At 38.2% G+C, this 23,802-nt stretch overlaps 3 protein-coding genes across 5 annotated transcripts; 2 read left to right on the forward strand and 1 right to left on the reverse strand.

Annotated features, from left to right (window-relative positions):
* Positions 1 to 281: 281 nt before the first annotated feature.
* On the forward strand, positions 282 to 5,136 carry LOC107775406 (poly(A)-specific ribonuclease PARN-like). Of its 2 annotated transcripts, none has more exons than XM_016595132.2 (8): positions 282 to 738; positions 1,756 to 1,886; positions 2,099 to 2,287; positions 2,366 to 2,478; positions 2,731 to 2,844; positions 2,927 to 3,041; positions 3,133 to 3,348; positions 3,869 to 5,136. In XM_016595132.2, exons 1-8 carry the CDS (start codon positions 404 to 406, stop codon positions 4,516 to 4,518), a joined length of 1,863 nt encoding a protein of 620 aa, XP_016450618.1. In that variant the 5' UTR covers positions 282 to 403; the 3' UTR covers positions 4,519 to 5,136. The 2 variants fall into 2 exon arrangements, with proteins under 2 accessions (XP_016450618.1, XP_016450617.1); XM_016595131.2 differs by having other exon boundaries at positions 283 to 738; positions 3,866 to 5,136.
* A 333-nt stretch (positions 5,137 to 5,469) lies between these two features.
* Positions 5,470 to 13,848, forward strand: LOC107775405 (uncharacterized). 2 transcript variants are annotated; one of them, XM_016595130.2, is made up of 9 exons: positions 5,470 to 6,217; positions 7,173 to 7,322; positions 8,784 to 8,998; positions 9,143 to 9,213; positions 9,294 to 9,456; positions 11,262 to 11,451; positions 12,849 to 13,007; positions 13,113 to 13,235; positions 13,368 to 13,848. In XM_016595130.2, exons 1-9 carry the CDS (start codon positions 5,866 to 5,868, stop codon positions 13,382 to 13,384), a joined length of 1,440 nt encoding a protein of 479 aa, XP_016450616.1. In that variant the 5' UTR covers positions 5,470 to 5,865; the 3' UTR covers positions 13,385 to 13,848. The 2 variants fall into 2 exon arrangements, with proteins under 2 accessions (XP_016450616.1, XP_016450615.1); XM_016595129.2 differs by having other exon boundaries at positions 13,113 to 13,201.
* Positions 13,849 to 14,265: 417 nt separating this feature from the next.
* Positions 14,266 to 23,264, reverse strand: LOC107775404 (linoleate 9S-lipoxygenase 5-like). Its single transcript, XM_016595128.2, has 9 exons — positions 22,962 to 23,264; positions 22,591 to 22,877; positions 22,279 to 22,513; positions 21,853 to 22,182; positions 21,683 to 21,768; positions 16,774 to 16,863; positions 16,319 to 16,617; positions 15,979 to 16,242; positions 14,266 to 15,211 (listed from the first exon to the last, which is right to left on the reverse strand). Exons 1-9 carry the CDS (start codon positions 23,146 to 23,148, stop codon positions 14,443 to 14,445), a joined length of 2,547 nt encoding a protein of 848 aa, XP_016450614.2. The 5' UTR covers positions 23,149 to 23,264; the 3' UTR covers positions 14,266 to 14,442.
* Positions 23,265 to 23,802: the final 538 nt, after the last annotated feature.

Below are 23,802 nucleotides of genomic sequence, written 5' to 3' on the forward strand. Positions count from 1 at the left end.
AGTTGGATATAATATGTCGATTTTGTTGACGGTCTTATAAGTAATAACTAACATTTAAACAAAATCTAAAAGGTGATTCCCTGAATATAAGAGGACTAATTGTTGTTTTCTAAACTTAAGAGCAAGTTTTAGCATAAGACTTCCATTCCCAAGGCCTATCACTATCAGCCAATCGGGTGCGTACATTACCAAAATTTCAAACCTCAAGGATCTATTTGTAACTTTTCCAAACTTCAGGTGCTCCAAATGAATATAATCACTTTATAAGAACAAGACTATAACTAGCTCTGGTGGTGCTCAACTGTCGTATCCGTCGCGCCGTTCCCGGAAAGGTAATCGGAGTACATCAGAACGATAAACACTGGACAGCGAAAAGTAGAAACTAAGGCTTTTTCGTCTTTCAATGTTACAGAGGCGCTTGTTTTGCACGAGGATTTCGAAAACCATTTTCCAATCAAACCCCGGACATAACCAGAGCAAATGGAGTGTAAAGCAAGTTTCAAAGTCCAATTTCTCAGCGGCATTAGAAGAGATAAGTACTTTCATCTCCGACTCTGATTTCATCGCCGTCTCATTGAAGAATACTGGGGCCTACTCTGCACCCTGGCAGCGTATTCTGCCAATTGACACCGCACACACCGCCTATCTCAAAGCCAAATACGCCGCTGAACGGTTTCAGGTCCTTCAGTTCGCCGTTTGCCCTTTCTCCATTAGAGGTTCCAAGCTCATCGTTCACCCGTGCGTTACTTTTAACTCACTCATCTCTCTCTCTCTCTCTCTCTCTCTCTCTCTCTCTCTCTCTCTCTCTCTCTCTCTCTCTCTCTGTTTTAATTTTTAAATTTCAAATCGCAAGATTGTGCTTTTAATTAATTTTCTGTTCAATCAGTAGTAATGTGTCTTTAATTAATTTTCGCTTGCGTGTGTGAATTATCTACTGAAGAGGTTACAGTTAAATGTTGGGGCACATTGGAAGAAGCATGTTTTTTTCGCATGTGCCAGCTGGTCGTGCATAGAAAAAGAAGATGAGGAAAGGGTATTGTGTAGATGCAGTAGTATATGCAGTTTTCTTCATCAGATTTGCATCATTATTTTGAACTTTCAAACCCCAGAAAATCTCACATTTGCTATTGATTCCGGGGATTTAAAAGGAGAAAGAAATGTGGCTGAAGGTATCTTACCGGAAGAAATAGGATAAATGGTACTTTTTGGTTTAGAACTACAGATGGTATAGTGCTGAGATTTCGTAATGTTGCTTTCTTTGTAGCCTAATAAACACCATTGGTACTTCTCATTGCTTGAGAACATAATTTTGAGTGTTAATAGTCTTTGTCTGCTCTTTACAGTTTGGATTTCTTTTTCCCAAACCCTTCAAAATCTTTTTGGCAATTTTGATGGTGGCACAGTGATATATCTACATAGGCATCAGATGTCCGTGATGGTGGCATCAGTAGTTGTTTTATGGTGGCTCATAGAAACAACTTCACCCAGTTTTATGAATGTTTTTCTTCTTCTTTCCTTTCATTTTAACTCTGGTTGACGATTATGCTCAACTTTTTTTCAACAAAAAAAAAAATGATAATGAAGAAAATGTTGTGTTCGCTCTTTCTTGTGTTAGTTAGGTGCTGGTGTAATTGAACTATTTTAGATGAAAGATTAGTGGCTACACTTATAATTTCTAAGTTGAAGAATGATGATTTTGTCTGGAAAAAAAAAACATGAAACGTGAATAACAAATGTTTTGTGCTTTTGGTGCAGATACAACTTTCATTTGTTCCCTCGTGATGAGTTAAAAATAGGGATGCCTTCTTATAGTTTCTCTTGTCAATCATCATATTTGACCTCTATGGCTCGAGAAGGTTTTGATTTCAATGCCTGCATATATGATGGTAAGCTGAGCTAGACCGGTTTGAAATGTAATGCATCACTGACATGTTTCCGTTAAGTATTCATTTTGACTTTGAATCTTAATTGCTTTCATTGTACTCTTTTTTAATAATAGTTGTTACTGTTTTCTCCTGCATACCTTTTGCTGCCAGAGTAGCTTTTGACTGAAAGCTGGAATTAACCTTCCTGTCCCCTACCTTTCTTGATCTGACAGGCATATCATATTTATCCAGATCGCAAGAATCAGCTGCAATAGATAGAATTGGAAATGCATCACATATTACCTGTACAGTGCAATCTCCATCAGGGCATACAGTTGCTGATTCCGTATTTGCAGAGAGGATCAAATCTCGACTTAAGCGTTGGATAAGTGCTTGCAGAGACACCAACAAGAAGCCTGAAGGTGAGCAAAATGGTATTGATTATTTTTGTCAATCCAACTCTTCTCTGCTCTCTCATTTATACTCGTGACATCTTCCAGATGCTTTAATCAGTTCCTTGAGAAAAATTGTCTCGGGAGATGAAGTATATGGATCCAGACCATGCTTGAGCATAGATGTATGCAGTGAACGTCAAGTGCACCTTGTGTTGGAGGTTTCTATCTTGTCTCTTTTACCTTTTGAATTATTCTCTTGAATTTTGAACCCCCCCCCCCCCCAAAAAAAAAAGAAGCTAGAGATGCTGTTTATGGTAGGTTACAATAATCCAAATTTGATTATGTCTGAACAAGGATGTTTTATTCTTTCAATTGTTGTCAATCTTGAAGGTCCTGCATATTCCATTATATTGAATCAAAAATCACTTGAAGTTTAAACTGATATTTGTTGAACTTTTATATTGGGTCAGACACTGAAGGATTTTGTTGATGTCATACCTTTACTAACCCCAGCAAAGGGAGGGACGACAATGTCTGTTCGAGTTGTTTTGACAAGTTCAGAAGAAGACAAGATTCTTTTACAGGTAATTAACTAGCTTACAGTCTTTGTTTGTAATGCTTGTTAATGACTCATTTCCTCCTCTGGATATTGCTTTATACTCACAGAAGGAACTTCAAAATGAGGAGAAGGAGCATAATAAGCGCATTCGTGGCTTTCGAGAGGTGATCGATTTGATTTCCGCTTCTCAGAAACCCGTTGTTGCCCACAACTCTCTTAATGGTCAATCTCTAAGTGGAAAATTTTGCTCATGTTAGAATTTGTGGCTCCCATACCTTTGTGATATTTACACATGTTGTATTTTCTTCGGCAGATTTTACCTTTGTCCATTCCAAGTTCTTAGCTCCATTGCCATCAACGCTGGATGAATTCAAAAGTTCATTATGTGAGGTCCTCCCAAATGTACTTGATGTCAACCATCTTATGAAGGAAATCAGCCCTCTGAAAAAAGTGAACAATTTGCCTGCAAGTATCTCATATTTGAAACAAAGATTTTTTGCCCCTATTGATATGGAGATATCTAACCAAGGCAAGTACCCCCAACATCATGAGTCGCGAGTTAGAACAATCGTATTTCCACCTTTCTTTATAACAGGGAGATCGGTTTTATGGCCCATTACAAGTGTTATTTGAGTTATATAGCCCTTTTCACGGGAGATCGATAGAAATTAATACAGGAGATTAGTAAATAAAATATATGTAGGATCATTTTTCTGCAATTCAAATTGTAACTGGTTATAGGAGATCATTTCCTCCTTTATAACGTGGTTATGCTTATAAACACTTGCAGCATGTAGCCAGCGGGAAATGGCAATATTCCTGTGAAGGAAGTTTTCCTTCTTGCTAATTTATTACAACATTTTTATGTTTAAAAACCTACCTATTCTAGATTCTCTCTCATCTCCCTCCACCCCTTCCCCAAATTTTTCTCTTTTAGTTATGTTGCTAATTGGACTCCACTATTTCTGGTTTTGCATGTAAAATTGCCATTTGGTTTCTTTTTCAACTGTTTAGTTCAATTCTAATCAATGTTAAATTACTTACAGCAGCTGAGGCCACGGAAGTGAAGACTCTTGGACATGATGTTTTGAAGATAAGCGAATTGTTTGCGAAGCTGTACTCCATACTAAGAATTGCACCAAAAGCTCCTGAAGCTGCTGAGGGCCATTTGCCTGATGCAATTGAATGCTACTTAAACTTGTTCAACCCTTGCTTTGCCAGTTCTCATGGTCTTGCTGATGAAGGTGTTAGTGTGTGGACTGATAGTACTAGAAAAATTAGTATTAAGAATCTAGTTTTCCTATGGGGATTCAGGGGTGGGACATCTGCAGGACAGCTGAAAAGCCTCCTACATGGTTCACATGAAGTTCTCCATAATGAATTTGATGTTAGGCTAGTGGATAAAAGTTGTGCTGTAGTTGTTTTTGGGAACCCTGGCTTTTCGGAAGTCCTGTTGCAGCTAATGGATTCTGGAGGTATCTGTACTAGTATCCTGAAGGAGATGCTGGCAGACGGCCTGACAGCCGCAGGTTATGAGGCGTACCAAAAAGTCTGTGAGTTAGGTCTATGGGAAGCAGATTTGGCCAGTTCATTCGAAAGGGCTTTGGAAGAAAATGATAGCTTCTCAGAAGCTCACTCACAGGAGCTTCCAGGGATATGTTGGAATAATGATGAAATGATTAACCTGGATGACCTTTAAGACAGCTCCTTAAATCTGATTCATATCTAACATTACAAGAGCCAAGAGAGGCTGCTTTCTGGTCAGTGGCGAGTTGATATACTATGATCCTATAGATTTTGTTGGTGGCCTTTTATTGCCATTGGAGATGTATGCAGGAATCAAATTGATAATTGATGCATCAAATGGAGTGAGTAGCTGCTGACATGGAACATTCAGCCATTGAATTTAAGTAAACAGGTATCCTAAGATTGATGGCATTTGCTTCTTTCAGGGTGGTCATGTATTTTTTGGACGATGAGATCTTAGGATAGCTGAATGTTGGAGGATAATTCAGTAGAGTGGCATTATTTGGTGTAGCAAAGAATCTGTTTATTGGGTCGTCGTTTTCCTTTTCCCCCTTGAAGTTCTTGCCAAGTTTCTAATCAGGTGGTGTATGTTTGAAGTTTTAGAGTTTGCAAACATTGAGTGTTTGCATGTGAAGCAAAAGTGTAATGAGATTACTTCCATAATGTCTTTTTCTCAGTTGATGTCTAAAAGCCTATCCAACGCTCTTTTTGAGCATTAGACCATTGTTAAACAAAACATAAATAATTCAAGCTATCAAATATATGAAACTATGCTGATTATGATACTTTTTATCCTTTGTGTCTCTGTGCTTTAATGTTCAATTATACTTCCAGGGATGCCTACGCTACTTTTTTACGCATGAAAAGCCAGATGGGATTTTTAGTTTCAGTTCTCAAATATCAAACTAATCAAAAAATGTTCTCCAAATATGGAATGCAAGTGCATTCTACATACTGCCATAGTTTTTCTTGAAACTCTTCATAAGATATACACCTCTCTTTATCTTGATATCTAGTTTCCAAACTTAGTGAAGTCCCCATACCCGGTAACCCAGCCTCAATTTTTCAATTTATGAGCATTGTACACTTATATTTATCTTGAAATAAAGCAAAAACAGAAGACGGATAAGACGAACATATTGATAAGCAGATTAAAGGTGTCCTCACATCGCATACACACTTAAGAGATAAATTTACACCAATTTTTACTTTTAGGGGGATGATTTTGATTATTTTATTAGGTAATCTTCTTTAACGTTGAGACCTGAAAATTGCAAATCTGGAAGACGGATTATGTTCAAATTTTAATACTCCATTAGACTTTATGGCACGTTTTACAATATTTTATTGCAAGTTGAATCCAGAAATGCCAGAAGTGGAAGCAGATCTCGCAGCAAACAGCTAGCTTTGCTGCACCTGCTCTTCTTAGTTAGCTAAAGCTAAAACTGTTGAACATTTGCACGCTGACACGAAAAGCAAACTCAAAAAAGAGTAGCTCTGCAGCAGAAAATCGAAAAAAATGGCAGCGATGGCCTTGAAAATTACAATAAACTCTAATCCCAATACCAACGGTGTACTTGCGCCTCCTCCGAACAAGCTACAGGCTCATCTTTTACCCTCAAATCAAAAGATTTTTGGCCGAAGAGTCCTCGGGAGTACACCTCTCTCATTGAAACGAAGTAAAAGGAATTGGCATGTGCCACTTCGAGTTTCGAGTTCGAGTCAATCTTCCGCGTCAAACCCCTTTGATGTTGTCATAATTGGTGCCGGAATCATTGGGTTGACCATCGCCCGCCACTTGCTCCTTTCCTCTGATCTCTCCGTCGCCCTAGTTGATGCTGCTGTTCCTTGCTCGGGCGCAACTGGAGCAGGTAAAAATTTATCGATACTTTGACGACCAGACCCCAAATTATTGGATATTGGAATGAAATGAGTCCAAATAGAGCGGAATGGATAGTGAGGATTTATATGCCGACCCAACTAGCTTGGAATGGAGTAGTAGTAGTAGTTATTGTTGTTGTATAGTTGACCCCAACTAGTTAGGAATCAATGTCTAGTAGTAGTTTTGTTGTTATGGTTGTATTATATTCTTATCAGAGGCGGACTACTCAGGATTTGAACTTTATTAGTTCCACTTCAAAATCGTACCGTAGTTCATTTAATTTACTGCGTTCCAAATCTATCATTTATACTAAGTGGGATTTTTAACACATACAGGATCTGAGCTTTCGGATGAACCCATATCTGTTCGCCCCCGATTCTTATGCGTGCCGTCTTGGCTAAATGCTGTATATATCTTTAGTTGCACATGCCTCTAATCACGAAACTGATATGATCTAATATGCACAATGTACAGTTTTCCACAAAGGGTACAATATCAGAGTGGGTGAATCAAGTTTAAAGTCTTTGACTCTTTTAATCCACATGCTTAATACAACGAGAATTAACTCAAGTTTATTCAAATTCACGAGCTATGCCAGTGTATTGATTGTAGTTAGATTACCCACAAATATCAACTGAATAAGTATGGCAATGGTAAGTCTTTACACCTCTTACATTAGAAGAAGTTAATTTGTTTTTTATAATAACTATTTAAAGTGTTAACATTTAGCGTTTCAAATTTCTTCATAAACTTCTCTAAGGTAGTTGAACACGTTATAAGCTCTTATTCTCTCACCCTAGAAATTTGGAGAACATCATCTGCTGGCATGTCATTTTAAGGAGGAACTTATCGAATGATATTCTATTCCTACTGTTTCCGGTGTCTTGACTGATTAATTGTGGATTTTTCTTTACATTTTCGTTGGCATTTGAGCCTGGTTCTAGGTCAAGGATACATATGGAAGGCACACAAATTGCCAGGTACTGATAAGTGGAAATTAATGATGAGAAGCCATCAATTATGGGAGAGCCTAGCCAAGAGCATTCAACTTCAAAGCATGGATCCTTTAGAGGTACTTGGCTGGAAGAAGACAGGTGACTTAATATCCTCTATGTATCTGCCTTTCAGTTATTCTACTTGCCGCTGTTTAGTCAAGGGGCTTTAAGCGCAAAACGCAACTAAAGTGTGGGCTTAAATAAAAAAGGCACATTGAACTGAAAAAATAAAAAAATATATTTAATTTGGGAAAAAAGTAACAAATTCATTCATAATATTTTCCTTAACAGCTAATATACCTATTATATTTGTTGTTTAGTGCCGGTTGATTAAAGACAGAACTCATAGGCAACAAGGTGCACGCCTTAGTGTCTTGTCTCATATTGAAGTGCAACTTAAGCAAGGTGAAGTGGCCTCCTTGAGCTTTTCTCAGCTTCGGGGCTTAAGCGGCCTTAAATGAGCCTTTGACAACACAGAGTCAACTTACATTAACTCTGTACTATTTAAGACTTTAGCAATGAATCTGGAAATTTATCATGTTATATGTCTTGCTATTCTGACCAATGTGTTTCTGAGTGCTACTTAAGCAGCCCAAGGGGTTAGAATATGATCGAAGAATCGTGAAATATCACATCATTTTCCTGTCTTTTAGAAGACATTTTCAGTACTGAGGAGGTCTGTTCCTCCTTAATGGTACACATGCTCAATTGTAATTCTTTTTCCTTTTTCTAGAACGCTCATTTACAAATGACAAAAGGTGGTATATTCTAGGACATCAGTCTGGAAGATTTTTCAGGTCTGAGACAATTCTGGTAAATGCAAAAGTTAAAGTCACTTCATATTTGTCTAGTCCTTCTCTGTTTAATAGACTTTCTGCAACAGAGAGCCCAACATTCTTTCAGTCTGTTCAAAATTGCTAGATTGGCGCTCATTCTTTGCAACTCCGCACCTCGTGAGCTAACTTTTGGGGTTGAGTTAGCCCAAGGTCCACTTTCTTAACATGATATCACAGCCACATCCATTTTGTTCTTGGTTTACCCAATATTAGACCCCCATGTCATGTCATTCATGCTCCAATTGGCAGGGTTGGTGTGCAAGGGGGGAGGGTGTTAGATTGTCCCATATTGGTTGAGGGAACATGTTGTTGTCTCCTTGTATGGTCTTGGGCAATCCTCATGACTCGAGTTGAGTTAGGCCTAAGGACCATTTTCTTAACAAATATAATGTGGATTTTGCTTTATACTGTTCATTTGAAGGCATGCTGACCAATTTATTTGGGACTGAGGCGTAGTTGTTGTTCATTTGAAGGCATCTTTCACCTTTTTTTTTCCTCCAGTATACATCCTTTTTTTGTAAACACAATTTAGAAAGCAATTCTAGTTGATATCTCATGTAAAGGGATGGTATGGAGTTTGCTCTTCTCCTGCCCTTCCCTTATACCTATCTCACGTGCACAGGCTAAACAAAACCTTTCTTCTGTAATAACCGTTACTATCTCAGTCCTATCATATTAAAGAGTGTAGGGGAAACCACTGAGTGAAGTTCTTATTATCTGGCAGGAAGCCTTTTAGTTAGTAAAACAGCAGATGAGTCAGCAATGTTAAGAAGGAGGGTAGAGGAGCTATCACAGGAGGGGCTGAGAGCAGAGTTCTTGTCCACCAATGACTTGCTATCAGAAGAACCAGAACTTGTGCTTGAGAAGGAAGGTGGAGCAGCTTTTTTCCCTGATGACTGCCAATTGGACGCTCACCGTACTGTTGCATTTATTGAGAAGGTCTGTTCCCTTGCCTTCTTTCTCTCATTCTTCCTTCTCTTCCACTTTGGTTCCTTCTTCAGGAATAATCTTTAGTGTTCTTCTCTCCGGGTTATCTTACAATTCTTATATATGAAATTATTTAAGTCGTTGATCATTGTCCAGGGTAACAGGCGTTTTGCTGTTGAAGGGAGATATGCTGAATTTTATCATGACCCAGCTATTGGATTAGTTAGGTTTGGCAGTTTCCATTTTTATTGATGTTTGAACTATTACTTGTCCATGTAATCACTATATTAATAAATTTCAAATTCAGACCTGAAAATAGCTGCGAGGTTGGAGCTGTTCAAACTTCCAAGACTACATTGCATAGTAAGAAGGCTGTTGTAATTGCAGCAGGTTGTTGGACTGGGTCTTTGATGCATGACCTGATTAAGCAACCAGATATCGAGCTCGATCTTCCAATAAAGCCTCGAAAGGTTTTGGATAAGATGTAACATGCCCATTGCGTTGTTTTTTTTGTCCCATTTGTTTTTTCGTCTTATTATCTTTCTTTTTTTTTTGTTTGTTTGCTAACGCACCCGTAGTGGGTGTGTTTGTCATCTTATTGAAGAAAGAATAAAGGAGTAAAAGAAAAAGAGATTTAAATATTTGGTTTAAGAGAAACCATTATTTGTTGATCTTTTGTGGATCAACAAATAGACCCTTGTGGTCCGGCCTTTCCCCTGACCCCGCGCATAGCGGGAGTTCAGTGCACCGGGCTGGCCTTTTTTTTTTTGTGGATGCACAATTTTTAGTCATCTGTCTCATTGCTACAACCAAATGGCACATAAAGTGGAAGAAGGGGATGCATGGAAGTGACTACACTCATTCACATGCCGATGCTCATATACCAGCTCGGACCAGACCATTACTGATATCTCTTATTTCACTCTCGTGGCTCCATTTGCCATTGTTTACATCATTGTCACTATATTATAAACTTCATTTTCTTCTCCTTGGGGGGGGGGGAGGTTCAATTGGGAGAGTTATATCTGATTCATGGTTCTTCACATGCATATGCTAGTTTGTAAGCCACCATTTCTTACCCTTGCCCTCTCTGTTAGTTCAGAGCATTTCTTTAAATTCAGCTGATTCCTTGTTTTGCCTTAATAAGTTTTCAGAGCCTGCAATGTAAGCAACATAAATCCATACAATACTTTAAAGTAAACATGTGATGTTTTGTGGATATGTAACTCGATGCTCACCTGATAATAGTACGAACTATACTTTCGTTTGATCCCCTGCCTCCCCCCTCGAGTGAACCGCTTTATTGTTAATTCATATTTCCGTTACTTCTATGGAGGGATTGCTAGATAACCCAATTGGGAGAGTTATATCTGATTCATGGTTCTTCACATGCATATGCTAGTTTGTAAGCCACCATTTCTTAACCTTGCCCTCTCTGTGAGTTCAGAGCATTTCTTTAAGTTCAGCTGATTCCTTGTTTTGCCTTAATAAGTTTTCAGATCCTGCAATGTAAGCAACATAAATCCATACAATACTTTAAAGTAAACATGTGATGTTTTGTGGATATGTAACTCGATGCTCACCTGATAATAGTACGAACTATACTTTCGTTTGATCCCCTGCCTCCCCCCTCGAGTGGACCGCTTTATTGTTAATTCATATTTCCGTTACTTCTATGGAGGGATTGCTAGATAACCCAAGTTACAAGCTTATTCGGAAAAAAGAGAGAGAGCATAAAACGAGAAAGAAGAGAAATGAAATCAAAAGTTGCTCCATGACTTCTTATATCAGCATATGGCATCTGTATTGATCCACTTCCTTTATCGCTTTAACTGGTTATTAACTTTAAATAAGATATCGTTTTACAAGCTCAAGCTACAAACTCTCAGAAGTTAGAAGAATTCGAATCTCATAATGGGCTGTCTGTGCGTCATTCTAAATCGGGCCTTAAACGAATCCAAGATTGTCAATGAGTGTCCTTACAGTACTGTCTATAGTTCCTAAGCCTATCCAGCTCAAATAGGGAGATCAGTAAGTGAATATCAATATAAAAAAAGGTGAAGACAGTGGACATAGAGAGAAGTATGTAATGTGTAATGGCAATTCCATTACACATTCTATATATGGATCTACCTCCTTTTTTTTGGATCAGTAGGATCTTCCTCCTAGTCATAAGTTTTTCTCATGAGACCTTGTTCCTACTTGTCAATAGACTCAACCTTTAAATATTTTATATTCATATATTTGTGAAGCTAAATTTTGCCTCTATAAGCAGGGTCACCTGCTTGTGATAGAGAATTTCAAGTCGTTCAAGCTGAATCATGGAATTATGGAGGCAGGGTATGTCAACCATCAGTCAGCAACTCTCAAAGCTACTGCATCTGATTTAGGACCTGTCTATAATGCACAAGATTTGTCTGTTTCAATGACAGCAACCATGGATGCATCAGGCAGTCTTGTCCTTGGTAAACTATATCCCATTGTTGAATTGTTTGTCCCTCCTTTCTTTCACCCACAACCAATATGTCTAACGCAATTAAGCTAGATATGGATAGCTCCAAGCTCCATTGCACCCCCTTCTTCCGTTTATAATGCAAAGGATTAATTGCTTCTTGTTTCTAGTTTTTCTCTCTCTAAGGGGTCGTTTGGTTGGGAAACAAGTTATCCAGGATTAATTATCCCGGGATTGTTATCTCACCCTCCCATAGGGATAAAAATAACACTACAATCCCGGGATTAGTAGGGATTGTTATACCGCGATTTTATCCCAATCAAACGTGGGATAAACTCATCTCAAATTTTATCCCTGGATTAATTATCCTTTATCCCTCGTACCAAATGAGCCCTAAGTTCATTAATTATTCACTGCAATTAAAGTTTTTCTTTAAATTAGTAATTAAGCTTATTTCCCTATCGATAAAAGACTGTTGATAGCCAGATCGATGCACTATCTTTTAGGAAGCTGGTCAGCATGCAGGAAAGAATGTCTACCTACTGCAGATGCTCCTTATGTAGAAGTCTCTTGTTTAAATTGCCTCATCTTAATTTTTAAAATTTAAACTATTAAATAGGGGACACTATCTTTTTTTGGGCCAAGCATGTGGAAATATGCTATTACAGAGTGATACTGAGAATTGAAATTAAGATCAGTTAAATTGTATAAAACTGTATTATCTAAAAGCTTAAGTTGCTAAAGAGGTGACACTTTTAGTTATTTATATAGGTCTACCACATGTTATGTAACATAGAGCTTTGCCTAATTTCTGATGTACTTCTTTGAAAGTATGGACAATCCAGCTAGGATATATCATTCGCTTTATGTCTTTTCTAACTTTGCTATTTCATGATATCTAGAGCCGTTTGGACAACTTCTGGAAAAAGTTGTTCCAAAACATATTTTGGTGAAAAAGTTAGTGCAAGAAAAATGTGTTTGAATTGTCGTAGTTCTTTGAAGATTTGTGGTCTTTGTTGAGTGGAAGAAAGAGCTTTTAAATTGAAAAACACCCTCAAAGCTTCTCCCAATTGAAAAAGCTTTTCTGTAATAACTTTTCGCAAAATCTCCTTTTAAAAGTCAACAAATATATTTTTCAAAAAAGTTTCAGAAATTTCAGAAACGATCAACGTCTCATGCTGTGTAACTATGATAGCTGGAGGCACTTGTCCCATCTTTATGGTATCTGGTAGTCCAATTATATTGAATAAAATCGTAATGGAAGAAGGAAATATCCATTTTGTGCTATCTTTTATGTCATCTTATTATCTTTCTGTCCATCTTTTTTGTCTTATAATCCAAACCCTTTAAGGTAAGTGTGGTTTCTATAAATGTGCACTCATGGCTATTCACCAAGATCTTTTCTTACAGGGAGTAGCCGACAGCTTGTTGGGTTTAACACAGAGGTTGATGAATCTGTCATCAATCACATATGGCAGCGGGTTGGGGAGTTCTTACCTGCTTTAAGAAAAGAGTCGCTTGAGGATTTGCGTCAAAGCGGAGAAATTAGAGTAGGATTGAGACCTTACAGTAAGTGAAAACCAGAATCTTTTGACTTGTTACTTCATGACTGAACTACTAAAATAATGCCGAAGTTGTAAGCATGCTCATGGGCTTGGCTTTATTTTGATTTAGTTCCGGACGGAAAGCCTGTCATTGGGCTTGTTCCTGGATTTTCAAATGTGTTTCTTGCTGCCGGGCATGAAGGAGAAGGACTGTCGCTGGTACTTTTCTCTAATCTCTTTCTGAAGATGAACTGTAAGACATTTTTTATTAGAAACATACTAGTTTTCATTTTAATATGAGTCCGCTTTTCATACTGTCTTTTCGAGTTCTTATATGCTTCTAAGTTGAACTGTAATAATCATAGTCAATGCTTCTTCTTACCAGGCTCTAGGAACAGCTGAAATGATTGCTGATATGGTATTGACCAATCCTTGTAAAGTTGATCCAGCACCTTTTGCGCTGCTAGGCCGGTGCTTCCACTGAGCAGTGAGCCCAATGCAAAGGTTGAACACTTATGAAGCCTAAATTTAAAAGCTTAACAGTCTCAAGGTTATATCACATCCTTATGTAACTGCTCATGATGTTGCATTTTGATTATAGCTTTTTGTCTATCATTTCTGTGCAATAACTGAATAGTGAGAAATTACTACAGTTTTTACTGGATGTGGATTTCTCAAAAGATAATGTAGCAAGGATAAGTTGATGAGTTGTCTTTGGGATGCAGTTCTTAGGTTCTGAATGAACTGATGATGTAGCTTCTATTGATAGAGACATGCTGGAACCATCCCAGCAGAAGACTCATCTTCCCGGCTCTCCAATCCTATGGCTCTTATGTAAAAATAAAAAAGCAAAATGCTTTTGATGTGATTGATCTCCGTATGGATTTAGTGCTTGCAATGCTTCATCTCGAGCTCTATCTGTTATAGCTCATGCATTGTGCATTTAGGGTCATTTGTTCCAGCTAGGAGTATTTGGGGTTGGGCTAAAGTTGGGCAGTTTTGTTGGCCCAGATTAACCCAAGCTATTAGATGGGTTAATATGGGCACAAGGCCTGCTCAACCACCCATCAATGAATATGTTTTTAGCCCAACCGCTTAAGTCCAGGGGTTGAGCAGGTTACACTTTTTTGGGATAATTTTGTCCCTAGTTTTACCTAAAGTTCCTTTAACTCTATTCTGTATAAAGGAAATAGTAAAGTGTTCTTCACGTGGTTGTGCTTCTTATAGATAAAACGCTCTGAATGTCGTAATTTGAGTTATGATATGTTTTAGCTCTCCCTGTGTTTATTTGGAGTTGAATTTTCTTTTTCTCATTAATTTGTCCAAACCTGTGTGAGCTTTAAGTACTAGATACATGGTTAAGGCTTTTCCATCGGTCCTTTTCTTTAAGTAAGTATTTTACACTCACTGATACAAGAGACTTGATGAGACACACTTCGACAGATATTTTATAATTGTGATTACATGGATATGCTATTAGGTATCCCTGTTGCTGTGATACCCTGGCCTGATTTAACATTGGAGACTGTAGGGTCCAGAAGCTTGTACGGGATATTGGACGGCCCCTGTCTGTTCTTAAGTTTGGAATCTGCATTTCTCTCCACTATCCTTTTATGCACTTCGTTAAGTTCCTCGGCAAATTGCTCTAACCTTTGCTTTACCCATACGTCATCTATCCAGTTTGGAGATTGTCGTTGACCCAAGTATACTTCATCAGATGTATGCGCTGACAGTACCTCTAATAGCGCCAAATATAGGGTAATCTCAGACCTGTTGGGTAACATGTTGAGAAAGAACTTGTCTGGGTCATGGAGAAACTCTGCGTACTCTCTTGTCCCTTCCATCGCGATGAAATTCCGACATTTGGTTGGGCGATTTAGTGGATGACCCGCATATTCATATTGTCCCAAGTTAACTGAAGCATGAAGACCTGAGGAAATCCATATAAGGGTTGTGAGAGCCTCTACTAGGTCAGAGACGGTAGTCATTGAGCTCCACCATGTTTCGTTACACTTGTCTCCATGACCAATTTTCCTAATCTCTGACCACCATTCTTGGATCTCATGGTCAGATCTCAGGGAATTATCATCCTTGTAGAAATATCGACAAAAGTCTGTTACCCATCTCTTGGTTGCTACCCAGATTTCTAGTCCATCTGCACCATATGGATAGTCTTCAAAGAGAAGCTGAACCCCAGCCAGGCATTCTGGGTTCTGGAAAGCCAAACCTCTGCAAGTTTCGATTAATGTGTTATTTTGTGGTATTTAGTAGTTTTAGCTATAATGTACATCAGCAGATTTAGTGGTGATGGAGGAAAATGTTTTCAGATATTTACTTTATCTAAAATAAATGGTGGAAAATGTCTAAATGTTTTACTTCAGGAAATCATTCTGGGATCATTTTCCATGTTTGTTCTAATGTAAAATTAGGTGAAATATGGTAGTAATATACAAGGTGGAAGATAGCATATGAAAACAAATGGTGTTTTAGCGATAATATTTTAGTATGAAGATTTAGAGTCCGTTTGGATTGGCTTAAAAAAGGTGGCTTTTCAACCGAAATAGCTTTTAAGCCAAAAAGCGATAAGTTGGTGTTGCCCGGCTTATTGCTTTTAGCTTGTTTTAAGCAGTTTTTGACTTTGCCAAACACTGAAAAAAGCTAAAAAGAGTTTGAAAGCTGATTTCACCAGCTTAAAAGCCAATCCAAACACCCTCTTAGTAATAATGTCTAATTGTTGGTCTCAAGATATGGAGCAAGAATTGGGATATCTCTAAAAGTTGACGACTTCAATAAGAGTTTGGATATCATTAACACAATGGTTTTCACCAATAAGTGAAGAAAGTAGTTTTCTTTCTTTTGATGGAAAATATTTTTCTTGGAGAAGCATTTTCAACAATTCAAGATAACCGAACATTGAAAATAATTTCAACAAGAAAACATTTTCCGCATACCAAACACTCATTAGGGCACCAAGTTCATATGTCCCGCTAGCATACCTTTTCACCAAATCACCAGGGAGGCTTTGTTCATCAAATCTCCATTCCTTATAGAGTGAAGAAGATAGCTCCATCGAGGCTTCTCCAGAATAAAGGGTCTTCTCGAAGATTCCTCCAGCTTTTAAGACCGTAATCCGAGCCAATGCATTAGTATGCATAGTGTCCTTGAAATGAGGATCCAATAACCGGTGAATCGGGTGCATAACACTCAACTGCCTTCTGGTGGCAATAATGAATGGCTCTACAACTGCATGAGTTTTTAGCCTACAAATTCATAATGTCCATGAGTAATGTGGAAATTCAATGAATTGCTACTGCTACATGATTTTAGTAATATTACCAGTGGCTGATTAGCTGATGATAACCAGAGTCGTTTACTGCCACATGAACTTTAGCAAGCTGCCATAAGGCTGCCTCTGATCCATTGGTCCCTGGACGAAATACCCTGTGGATCTCAGTGCCAGATGACAGCCCTGGTAAACTTAGTTCTATTGCCAATGGCTTTAGCGTGGCATCGTCCTTTAAGAATAGCAAAGTTCTGGATGCATAGGCACATACACCATTTTTGTTTATTTTTCCTAAAAATGGCATGAGGTAGTCATGGTGGTCCAAGATGAAAATCCTCCATTGGTTCATTGCCTGCAGCGTTGAACTGAACTTATTAGGAATTTTGAATGTTTGTTTGTTCAAGCTCTTTCCAACTAAACATTTATGATTATTGCCTTTGGAGGATATTTCATGGGTATACTCTATGCTAAAGTATAAATGACGATGTAATTGGTCTAGAGTACGTACCTCTTGAAGAGTGAGGCCATCAAGGTTTTGTTCTATGTGTGATCTTCTTATTGAACTCCATATTCCATTCTTGCTTCTCGGTGGAAAAGCCTGTGATGTCAAAACCATAGCATCAAACAACATATGAAACTTATAACACGCTGTTACTGTACAAGCTTGCATGTAAGATGTGTTAGAACGTCAAGTGCTGGTGTGTTAGAATCTTGATTTAGTAGTGTTGGCTGTTAGTGCTAAGTTGGTCTCTCCTAGGTCAAATAGAAGATATGAATTGTATGTTACACCTACAAAATAAGTCTATTATATCTTACTAATGTCGAATTATTTATTTATTCTCTTACTTTCTCTTATTTTTCTTAGGAAAAAGGGTCAAATTTGTCCCTGTACTATTTCGTAATTGAGCAACTTTGCCCTCCGTTTAACTTTTGGTCTAATATTATCCCTACGAATTGGAGAAATCTCGTTTTTGCTCGACTCCTAAAGGAGCTCCAACCTAAGTGTAATTTTAAACCATAGTCAAAATTCGGACCTTTTTCCTCAAAGAATTTGGACACATGGATTTCCCCCATTTTATGTTGGAGCTCTATTAATAACGGGCAAATACGTTGCTAACGGAAAGGACATGGACGGTCCAAAAATATAACGGAGTACAAAATTGAGAAAATTCAAATAGTACAAGGGCAAATTTGGATCTTTTCCCTTTTTCTTATATGTTATCAAAGGCTCTGTGATATTGGTAAGACTTAAGTAACTTCTTCTTACTGGTAACTTGCCAAATTTTCTTTCTTTTGCGCAATTTTACTAGCGACAGCATACTTATTTCTGGTGATCAAGGTACTATGCCTTTTTCCTGTTGACCATATCGGCTACACTATGCCTCTTCCTACTGATTGCTCAGTCGGCACTACCTCTTTCCGACCTCTTCTGTTCACTATTCTAGTCATCGACCCAGCAGCAACTTTTCAATAAAATTCTAGCAATCGGAATTTTTTCAACAAAATTGCAAAAAAGAAAGTTGTCTCGAAAGACCTACAATCTCTTGGAATTCACGTTGACCTAACCAAAAATAGGGCACAATGGAAGAAAAAGATCTATATGGGCAATACTTATTAGTTGGGACTATGTTTTAGCCACGTTATTACATTTACTTTAGGTCTTATATTTTGTAGGAGTCTTTTAGTTATATATGAGATATAAATCAGAAGAAAATATAGAGAACTATTATTGTTGTTATAATTATTATATGGGTTTAAGATACGCTTAAATGGATCGGCATGATCAGCGAGAGAATTCATATAACCGACCCCAATTTACTTGAGATTGAGGTGTTGTTGTTGTTTGATAAGAAATAGACCATGGGTTCAACTCAACCCCAATAAGCTAGCTCATGAGGTGAGTACTGTCCGAGATCATATAAAGAGACACAACTATTTCCTCCACCAATATGGAACGCTTAACACTCCCCGCACGCCCAGAGCTGGATATCTGGAGTGTGGACAATATAACATGGGGGGCCAACACTGGGTAAACCAACAACAATAACAACAACAAACCCAGTGGGGTATGGACAGTGTTTTAAAAGGCGTTTTCGGGGCGAGGCGCCCCCAAGGTGATGGTGTGGGGCGAAAATCTCAAGAGGCATACGCCCAGCAATTCGGGGCGTACGCGCGTTTGAGGCGTGTTTTTTAGTGAGGCGTAAGCCTCGGAGACTTTTTCAAATTAAAACACAATTTGTTAAATAAGTCCTTCATATAATACCCAAATTCTCAAAAGTCAGCTTGGTAATTACTCAAAATTTTTTAAAAGGGACTTAAATGTATTAAATTTAAAAGTCAAAACCTTTTTTATTGATTGAAGCCTAATTTATTCCCAATTCTTTATCTTGTCCGCTAGTCTGTTAATATCTCCCAAAGGCAACGAATATTCAATTTTTTTTTTTACAAATACAAAGAAAACTTCATTCTTCTTCATAGCAGCAAGTTCAAAGTTCAAATTGCAGGTTAGTCATCCTTTTTATTCCTCCACGTAGAAAACTTTATTCTTTTCGACTCAAGTTATTTGTGCTTGTAAGTAGCGTATAATAGATTGTTTTGACTAGTTTTTTGTGGGGTTGAAGCACATCTCTCTCTCTCTCTCTCTCTCTCTCTCTCTCTCTCTCTATATATATATATATATATATATATATATATATATATATATATATATATATATATATATATATATATATATATTTATAGTTTTCTTCAATTTTTATGCAATTTTACCTGTTTATAAATATTTACTGTAATTATATTATTTTATAAAATATTAAAAATTAAATATCTATGGGGCTTACGCCCCGTGCCTCGGGGCTTACGCCTCACTAGGGCATATGTAAAACGCCTCGCCTTACGCTCACGCCTTTTAAAACATTGCTTAAAAATAGTAATTTAATATATACATTACCCCTACCTTGAGGGTAGAGAGGTTGTTTTCGATAGACCCTCGGCTCAAGGAAAGATGAAAAGAAAGCAGTAGCAACAAATAGTAATAACAGCAAGATAATAAGAAAACAGGCGGAATGATCAACATGTAGTAATAGAGATCTACCAATAATAGAATACAAAGCTAACTACTAATATTGCTGGTATGGGGAAGACACACACTCGACTACCTACTAATATTCTATCCTAATTCTCGACCTGCACACCTTCCTATCAAGGGTGATGTCCTCAGTGAGCTGAAGCAATACCAAATCATGCCTAATCAGCTCTCCCCAGTACTTCTTTGGCCTACCTCTACCTCTACCTCTCTTCAGACCCAGCGAGGCCAACCTCTCACACCTCCTTACTAGGCATCTGTGCTACTCCTCTTCACATGCCCAAGCCATCTAAGTCTCGCTTCCTACATCTTATCCTCCACCGAGGCTACTCCCACTCAGTCCCGAATATCTTCATTTCTAATATTAGCAATCCTGGTATGCCCGCACATCCATCTCAACATCCTCATTTTTGCTACTTTCTTCTTCTGGACATAGGAGTTCTTGATTGGCCAACGCTCTGCTCCATACAACATGGTTGGTCTAACAACAACTCTGTAAAACTTACCCTTAAGTTTAGGTGGCACATTCTTATCACATATAACACTGGATGCGAGTCTCCATTTCACCCACCCGCTCTAATATGGTGTGTAATATCATCATCAATCTCTTCATTTCCTTGGATAATAGACCCAAAGTACTTGAAACTATCTTTCTTAGGGATGACTTGTGTATCAAGCCTTACGTTCACGTCCGCTCCATCCGTCTCGTCACTGAACTTGCACTCCAAGTACTCAATCTTGGTCCTACTCAACTTAAAACCTTTAAACTCCGGAGTGTCTCCAAACCTTCAGTCTCGCGTTAACACCGCCTCGTGTTTCGTCAATCAGTACAATATCATCCGCAAAATAACATACACCATCACCTCCCGTTGAATGTGGTGCGTCGGTGTGTCCAACGCCAAGGCAAGTAAAAATGGGCTAGGAGCTGACCCCTGGTGCAACCCCAACACAACTTGAAAGTGGTCTGAATCCACCCTACTGTCCTCACCCATGTTTTAGCTTTATCATACATGTCCTTAATCACCCTAGTGTAAACAACAAGAACACCCCTAGCCTCCAAACATCTCCATAGAATATCCCTCGGGACTTTGTCATATGCTTTCTCTAGATCAATGACTATCATATGTAAGTCTCTCTTCCTCTCCCTATATTGCTCCACCAACCTCCTTACAAGGTGAATGGCTTCCGTAGTCGAACATGAACCCGAACTGCTTTTCGAAAATAGACACGCTCCTCCTCACCCTCGCTTCCACCACCCGCTCCCAAACTTTCATAGTGTGGCTCAGCAGCTTGATACCCCTATAGTTGTTGCAATTTTGGATATCATCGGAATCATCGTACTTCACTTCCATTCCTAAGGCATTTACTCTGTCCTAAAGATGATGCTAAACAACCCAGTGATCCATTCCAAGCTTGCTCTACCCACGCTCTTCCAAAAGTCTACCGGAATTTCATCTGGCCCGGTCGTTCTTCCTCTGCTCATCTTACGCATAGCCCCCTCGAACTCCCCAATTTTAATACGCCTTCAAAAACCAAAATCGCGACGACTCTCAGCGTGCTCCAAATCATCCAACACAATACCCCTGTCCTCCTCTTCATTTTTGAGTTTATGAAAGTATGTCTGCCATCTACGTCTAATATGCGCCGCTTCCATCAGTACCCTGCCATCCTCGTCTTTGACGCACTTCACTTGATCCAGGTCACAGGCCTTCCTTTCTCTCGCTGGGTAAACGAAGAATAGGAATGAACTTGGCTCTTATACTATGATAAAGAAATACCTCTAACTCAATCCCAAAAGCTGGATCATGAGGTGAGAGTTGCACATGACCATATAAAGAGAATATTTCATTTCCTCTACCACTGTGAGGCACTTAACATATTGGAATTCTCTGGCGAGATTCCAGCGACCAAGTACTTTTGAACAAGATTCTGGGGGTCAAAACTTTTCCTTTTGCGGATTTCCAGCAAGTTTCCTGTCAACTATTTAATTTTCTTTGCATCCAAGACAAACAAATTCAAATTGGCTTCCATACTCAAAATTTGAGGAAGCGTGTTAGAATGTAAGAGTTAGTGTTGTACGTGTTAATTTAGTCCCTAATTGGTTAATATAAGACACGGACCTATAAATAGGCATGTTTTGTATTCCGTTATAATTATCCATTTAATTCGCTTTCCTTCTTTTATTTCTCATAAAATGCATTCACTGTCATCACGAGAAAGCACTTATTTTTAGTACTGGATTTATTTTTGCATTCCCCTGTAAGAAAATTATGAAGTTTCTGGTTACGCTTATTGTAATTCGCTTTAGGAAGCAAAAGCATATTAAGCTTACCTGCAAACACTGAATTAGAGTTGCATTAATTCCTGCAAGCATCTGACGCCCAAACTCCTTATCATCCTTCCATGCAAGTTCGTTCCCTGTGCATGAATAATCCAGACATGAAACAAAACTTGTCTTGGAAAAGAAAGATTCAATAACCTTCTATTCAAAACCAGCATCACCTGTAAATAACTGAGGCATTGGAAACTTTGCTGTGTAACCTTTGATCCCACGTTCAGTCTCCTTGAAAATCTCTTTTGGTAGATGAGTTTCCAGTTTCCTTATCATCCATTCTTCCACCCCTTGGCTTTTCTTTCCCGAAAATAGCTCTTTGATTTCATTGAATGACTTGAATTGGTTGGTTTCTTCTCTTAACATCGATCCCCCCTGAGAAACAACATAGTGCAAAGAGGCCTGGATAACTTTCTTCGCAATCTCTGATAGTTTCTCGGGGCTAAATCTTTCATCTGGAGGGATACAGCTGTCTATCTTGAACATCCCCTTCTCTTTTTCTGTTCAAAGAGTAATAGTTTAGGAAGAAGAATATCATAGTCCATGTTATTTCTGTGACTAGAAAGTTATACTAGAGCGGGAGAGAGATTTCTTGCCTGAATGAATATGTGGTTCACCATTTTTTCCTCTCCTTGGATATGGATAAGAAACTGAACCTCCTAAAACAGGCCTTTCCCCTCTCTGAGGATCACCGAGATCATTATAGAAATCGTAGTCATAAACTCGATGCCATTCTCTAATGCTCCCTGCAGTTCCATCTCCTCTCAAGGTATCAAGTTCTTGTTTCCTCAGTTGCAGGAGACTATTTGGTGTTTGGCTTGGAAGATAACACTAAGCATCATAAGATGATCAAAGGCACTACATATCTTTTTGTTGAAAGATCTACATGAGAAATGTTTTATACTCACAGTGTTTGAGAAAAAAATCCTTGCTGTTTGAATTAAATGATTGGGATAAATCCAAGAATTGCATTCAAAATGAACCATCTGTCTGAATATAACTTGGAGAGATATTGATTGAAGAAAAAACTTGTGTTTGTGCTGGTTCCAGATGACAAAAGCTCCTGGAAATCCAAAATCTCTGTCAACCTCGAATGTCAATTCATACTGAAAACCTCTGTTACCATTAGGCTTGTTGTGGATACGTTTCCCATGATTGGGGTGCACTTCTTGACTCAGCTTCCCTTTCCCCGTACCTATCCAAATAGAGGAGCAAATCTATTGTAAATTATGAAAGAAAAACTAGTAATCATAGTGTCCATCTATCAAAGTTGGCTTACTTGGGTCAATTTTAGAGAGACTGTATAGTTGAATACGAATAGCTTTTCCAAGGCTTGATTTTGCAGGGCAATGTTGAATGATGATTTCTCCTTTAATGGACTCTGTATGTTTCTTGCTTTTGGCCAGTTGAGCCTTCACACTTCCTTGAAAACCATTCAGACAATCAATTATCCTTGAATGTTCCATCGTTTTCGTTAATTGATATTTGGGGTCAAAATGTTGTCGTTGCACTATCAGAATTTTCTAATATTTCCCCTTTGTAAATGATATATGAGAGAACAACATCTTACTAGGCGAAGAAAGTTAGTTATAGCTTGAAATTTTAGCATTGCATCAGATTCATTGCCTTGCTTTGAGGTTTCCTTTCAGGTGCTCTAGCAGACTAGTATATACTTTAGCAGTAAAGCTTATTGTCTAATCTAGATGCTTATAAACACGAGCACTTAATATGACAGTTTTTGAAAAATCATGGGATCATATAGAATGGGTACAATAGGATAAAATAAACTTATTTCATTTGAAGTATTGGAAGGTTGTTTATTTTCCCACCATTTTATCACAAAGTACAAGATGTGTTATCAAGTTTTACTGTTAACTTTGAATAGGCAACCAGCTTATTTTCGGAAAAAATAATTATCTTTTTCATTCCATGTGCTATATATCTAACCATTGTCTCTTGCAGAAGATTAAAATTTTGAAATCTATAGATTTTGGATCAAGCCAGACGAATCAAGAATGCTTATTTGGATCACAAAAGTTCACCAATATGATCACATGTCTAGGGGTGTCAAACGGGCGGGGCGGGTCGGATATGAGCGGATCGAAATAGGTAGTTTTTAA

The sequence above is a fragment of the Nicotiana tabacum genome, chromosome 19 (assembly GCF_000715075.1).
Source record: "Nicotiana tabacum cultivar K326 chromosome 19, ASM71507v2, whole genome shotgun sequence".
Classification (NCBI taxonomy): Eukaryota; Viridiplantae; Streptophyta; class Magnoliopsida; order Solanales; family Solanaceae; genus Nicotiana; species Nicotiana tabacum.

What these genes read in the sequence shown, in the direction of transcription:
- LOC107775405 (XM_016595129.2), top strand. Translation starts at nt 5,866, where the DNA reads ATGGCAGCGATGGCCTTGAAAATTACAATAAACTCTAATCCCAATACC. An exon ending in ATCAGGCAGTCTTGTCCTTG is followed by an intron (nt 11,452 to 12,848) that starts GTAAACTATATC and finishes CTTTTCTTACAG; the next exon opens with GGAGTAGCCGACAGCTTGTT. An exon ending in AGTAGGATTGAGACCTTACA is followed by an intron (nt 13,008 to 13,112) that starts GTAAGTGAAAAC and finishes ATTTTGATTTAG; the next exon opens with TTCCGGACGGAAAGCCTGTC.
- LOC107775404 (XM_016595128.2), bottom strand. Translation starts at nt 23,148, where the DNA reads ATGGAACATTCAAGGATAATTGATTGTCTGAATGGTTTTCAAGGAAGT. An exon ending in TCTCTCTAAAATTGACCCAA is followed by an intron (nt 22,878 to 22,961) that starts GTAAGCCAACTT and finishes CTATTTGGATAG; the next exon opens with GTACGGGGAAAGGGAAGCTG. An exon ending in CTCTAATTCAGTGTTTGCAG is followed by an intron (nt 16,864 to 21,682) that starts GTAAGCTTAATA and finishes TTGACATCACAG; the next exon opens with GCTTTTCCACCGAGAAGCAA.
- LOC107775406 (XM_016595131.2), top strand. Translation starts at nt 404, where the DNA reads ATGTTACAGAGGCGCTTGTTTTGCACGAGGATTTCGAAAACCATTTTC. An exon ending in CACCAACAAGAAGCCTGAAG is followed by an intron (nt 2,288 to 2,365) that starts GTGAGCAAAATG and finishes GACATCTTCCAG; the next exon opens with ATGCTTTAATCAGTTCCTTG. An exon ending in TGCCCACAACTCTCTTAATG is followed by an intron (nt 3,042 to 3,132) that starts GTCAATCTCTAA and finishes TTTCTTCGGCAG; the next exon opens with ATTTTACCTTTGTCCATTCC.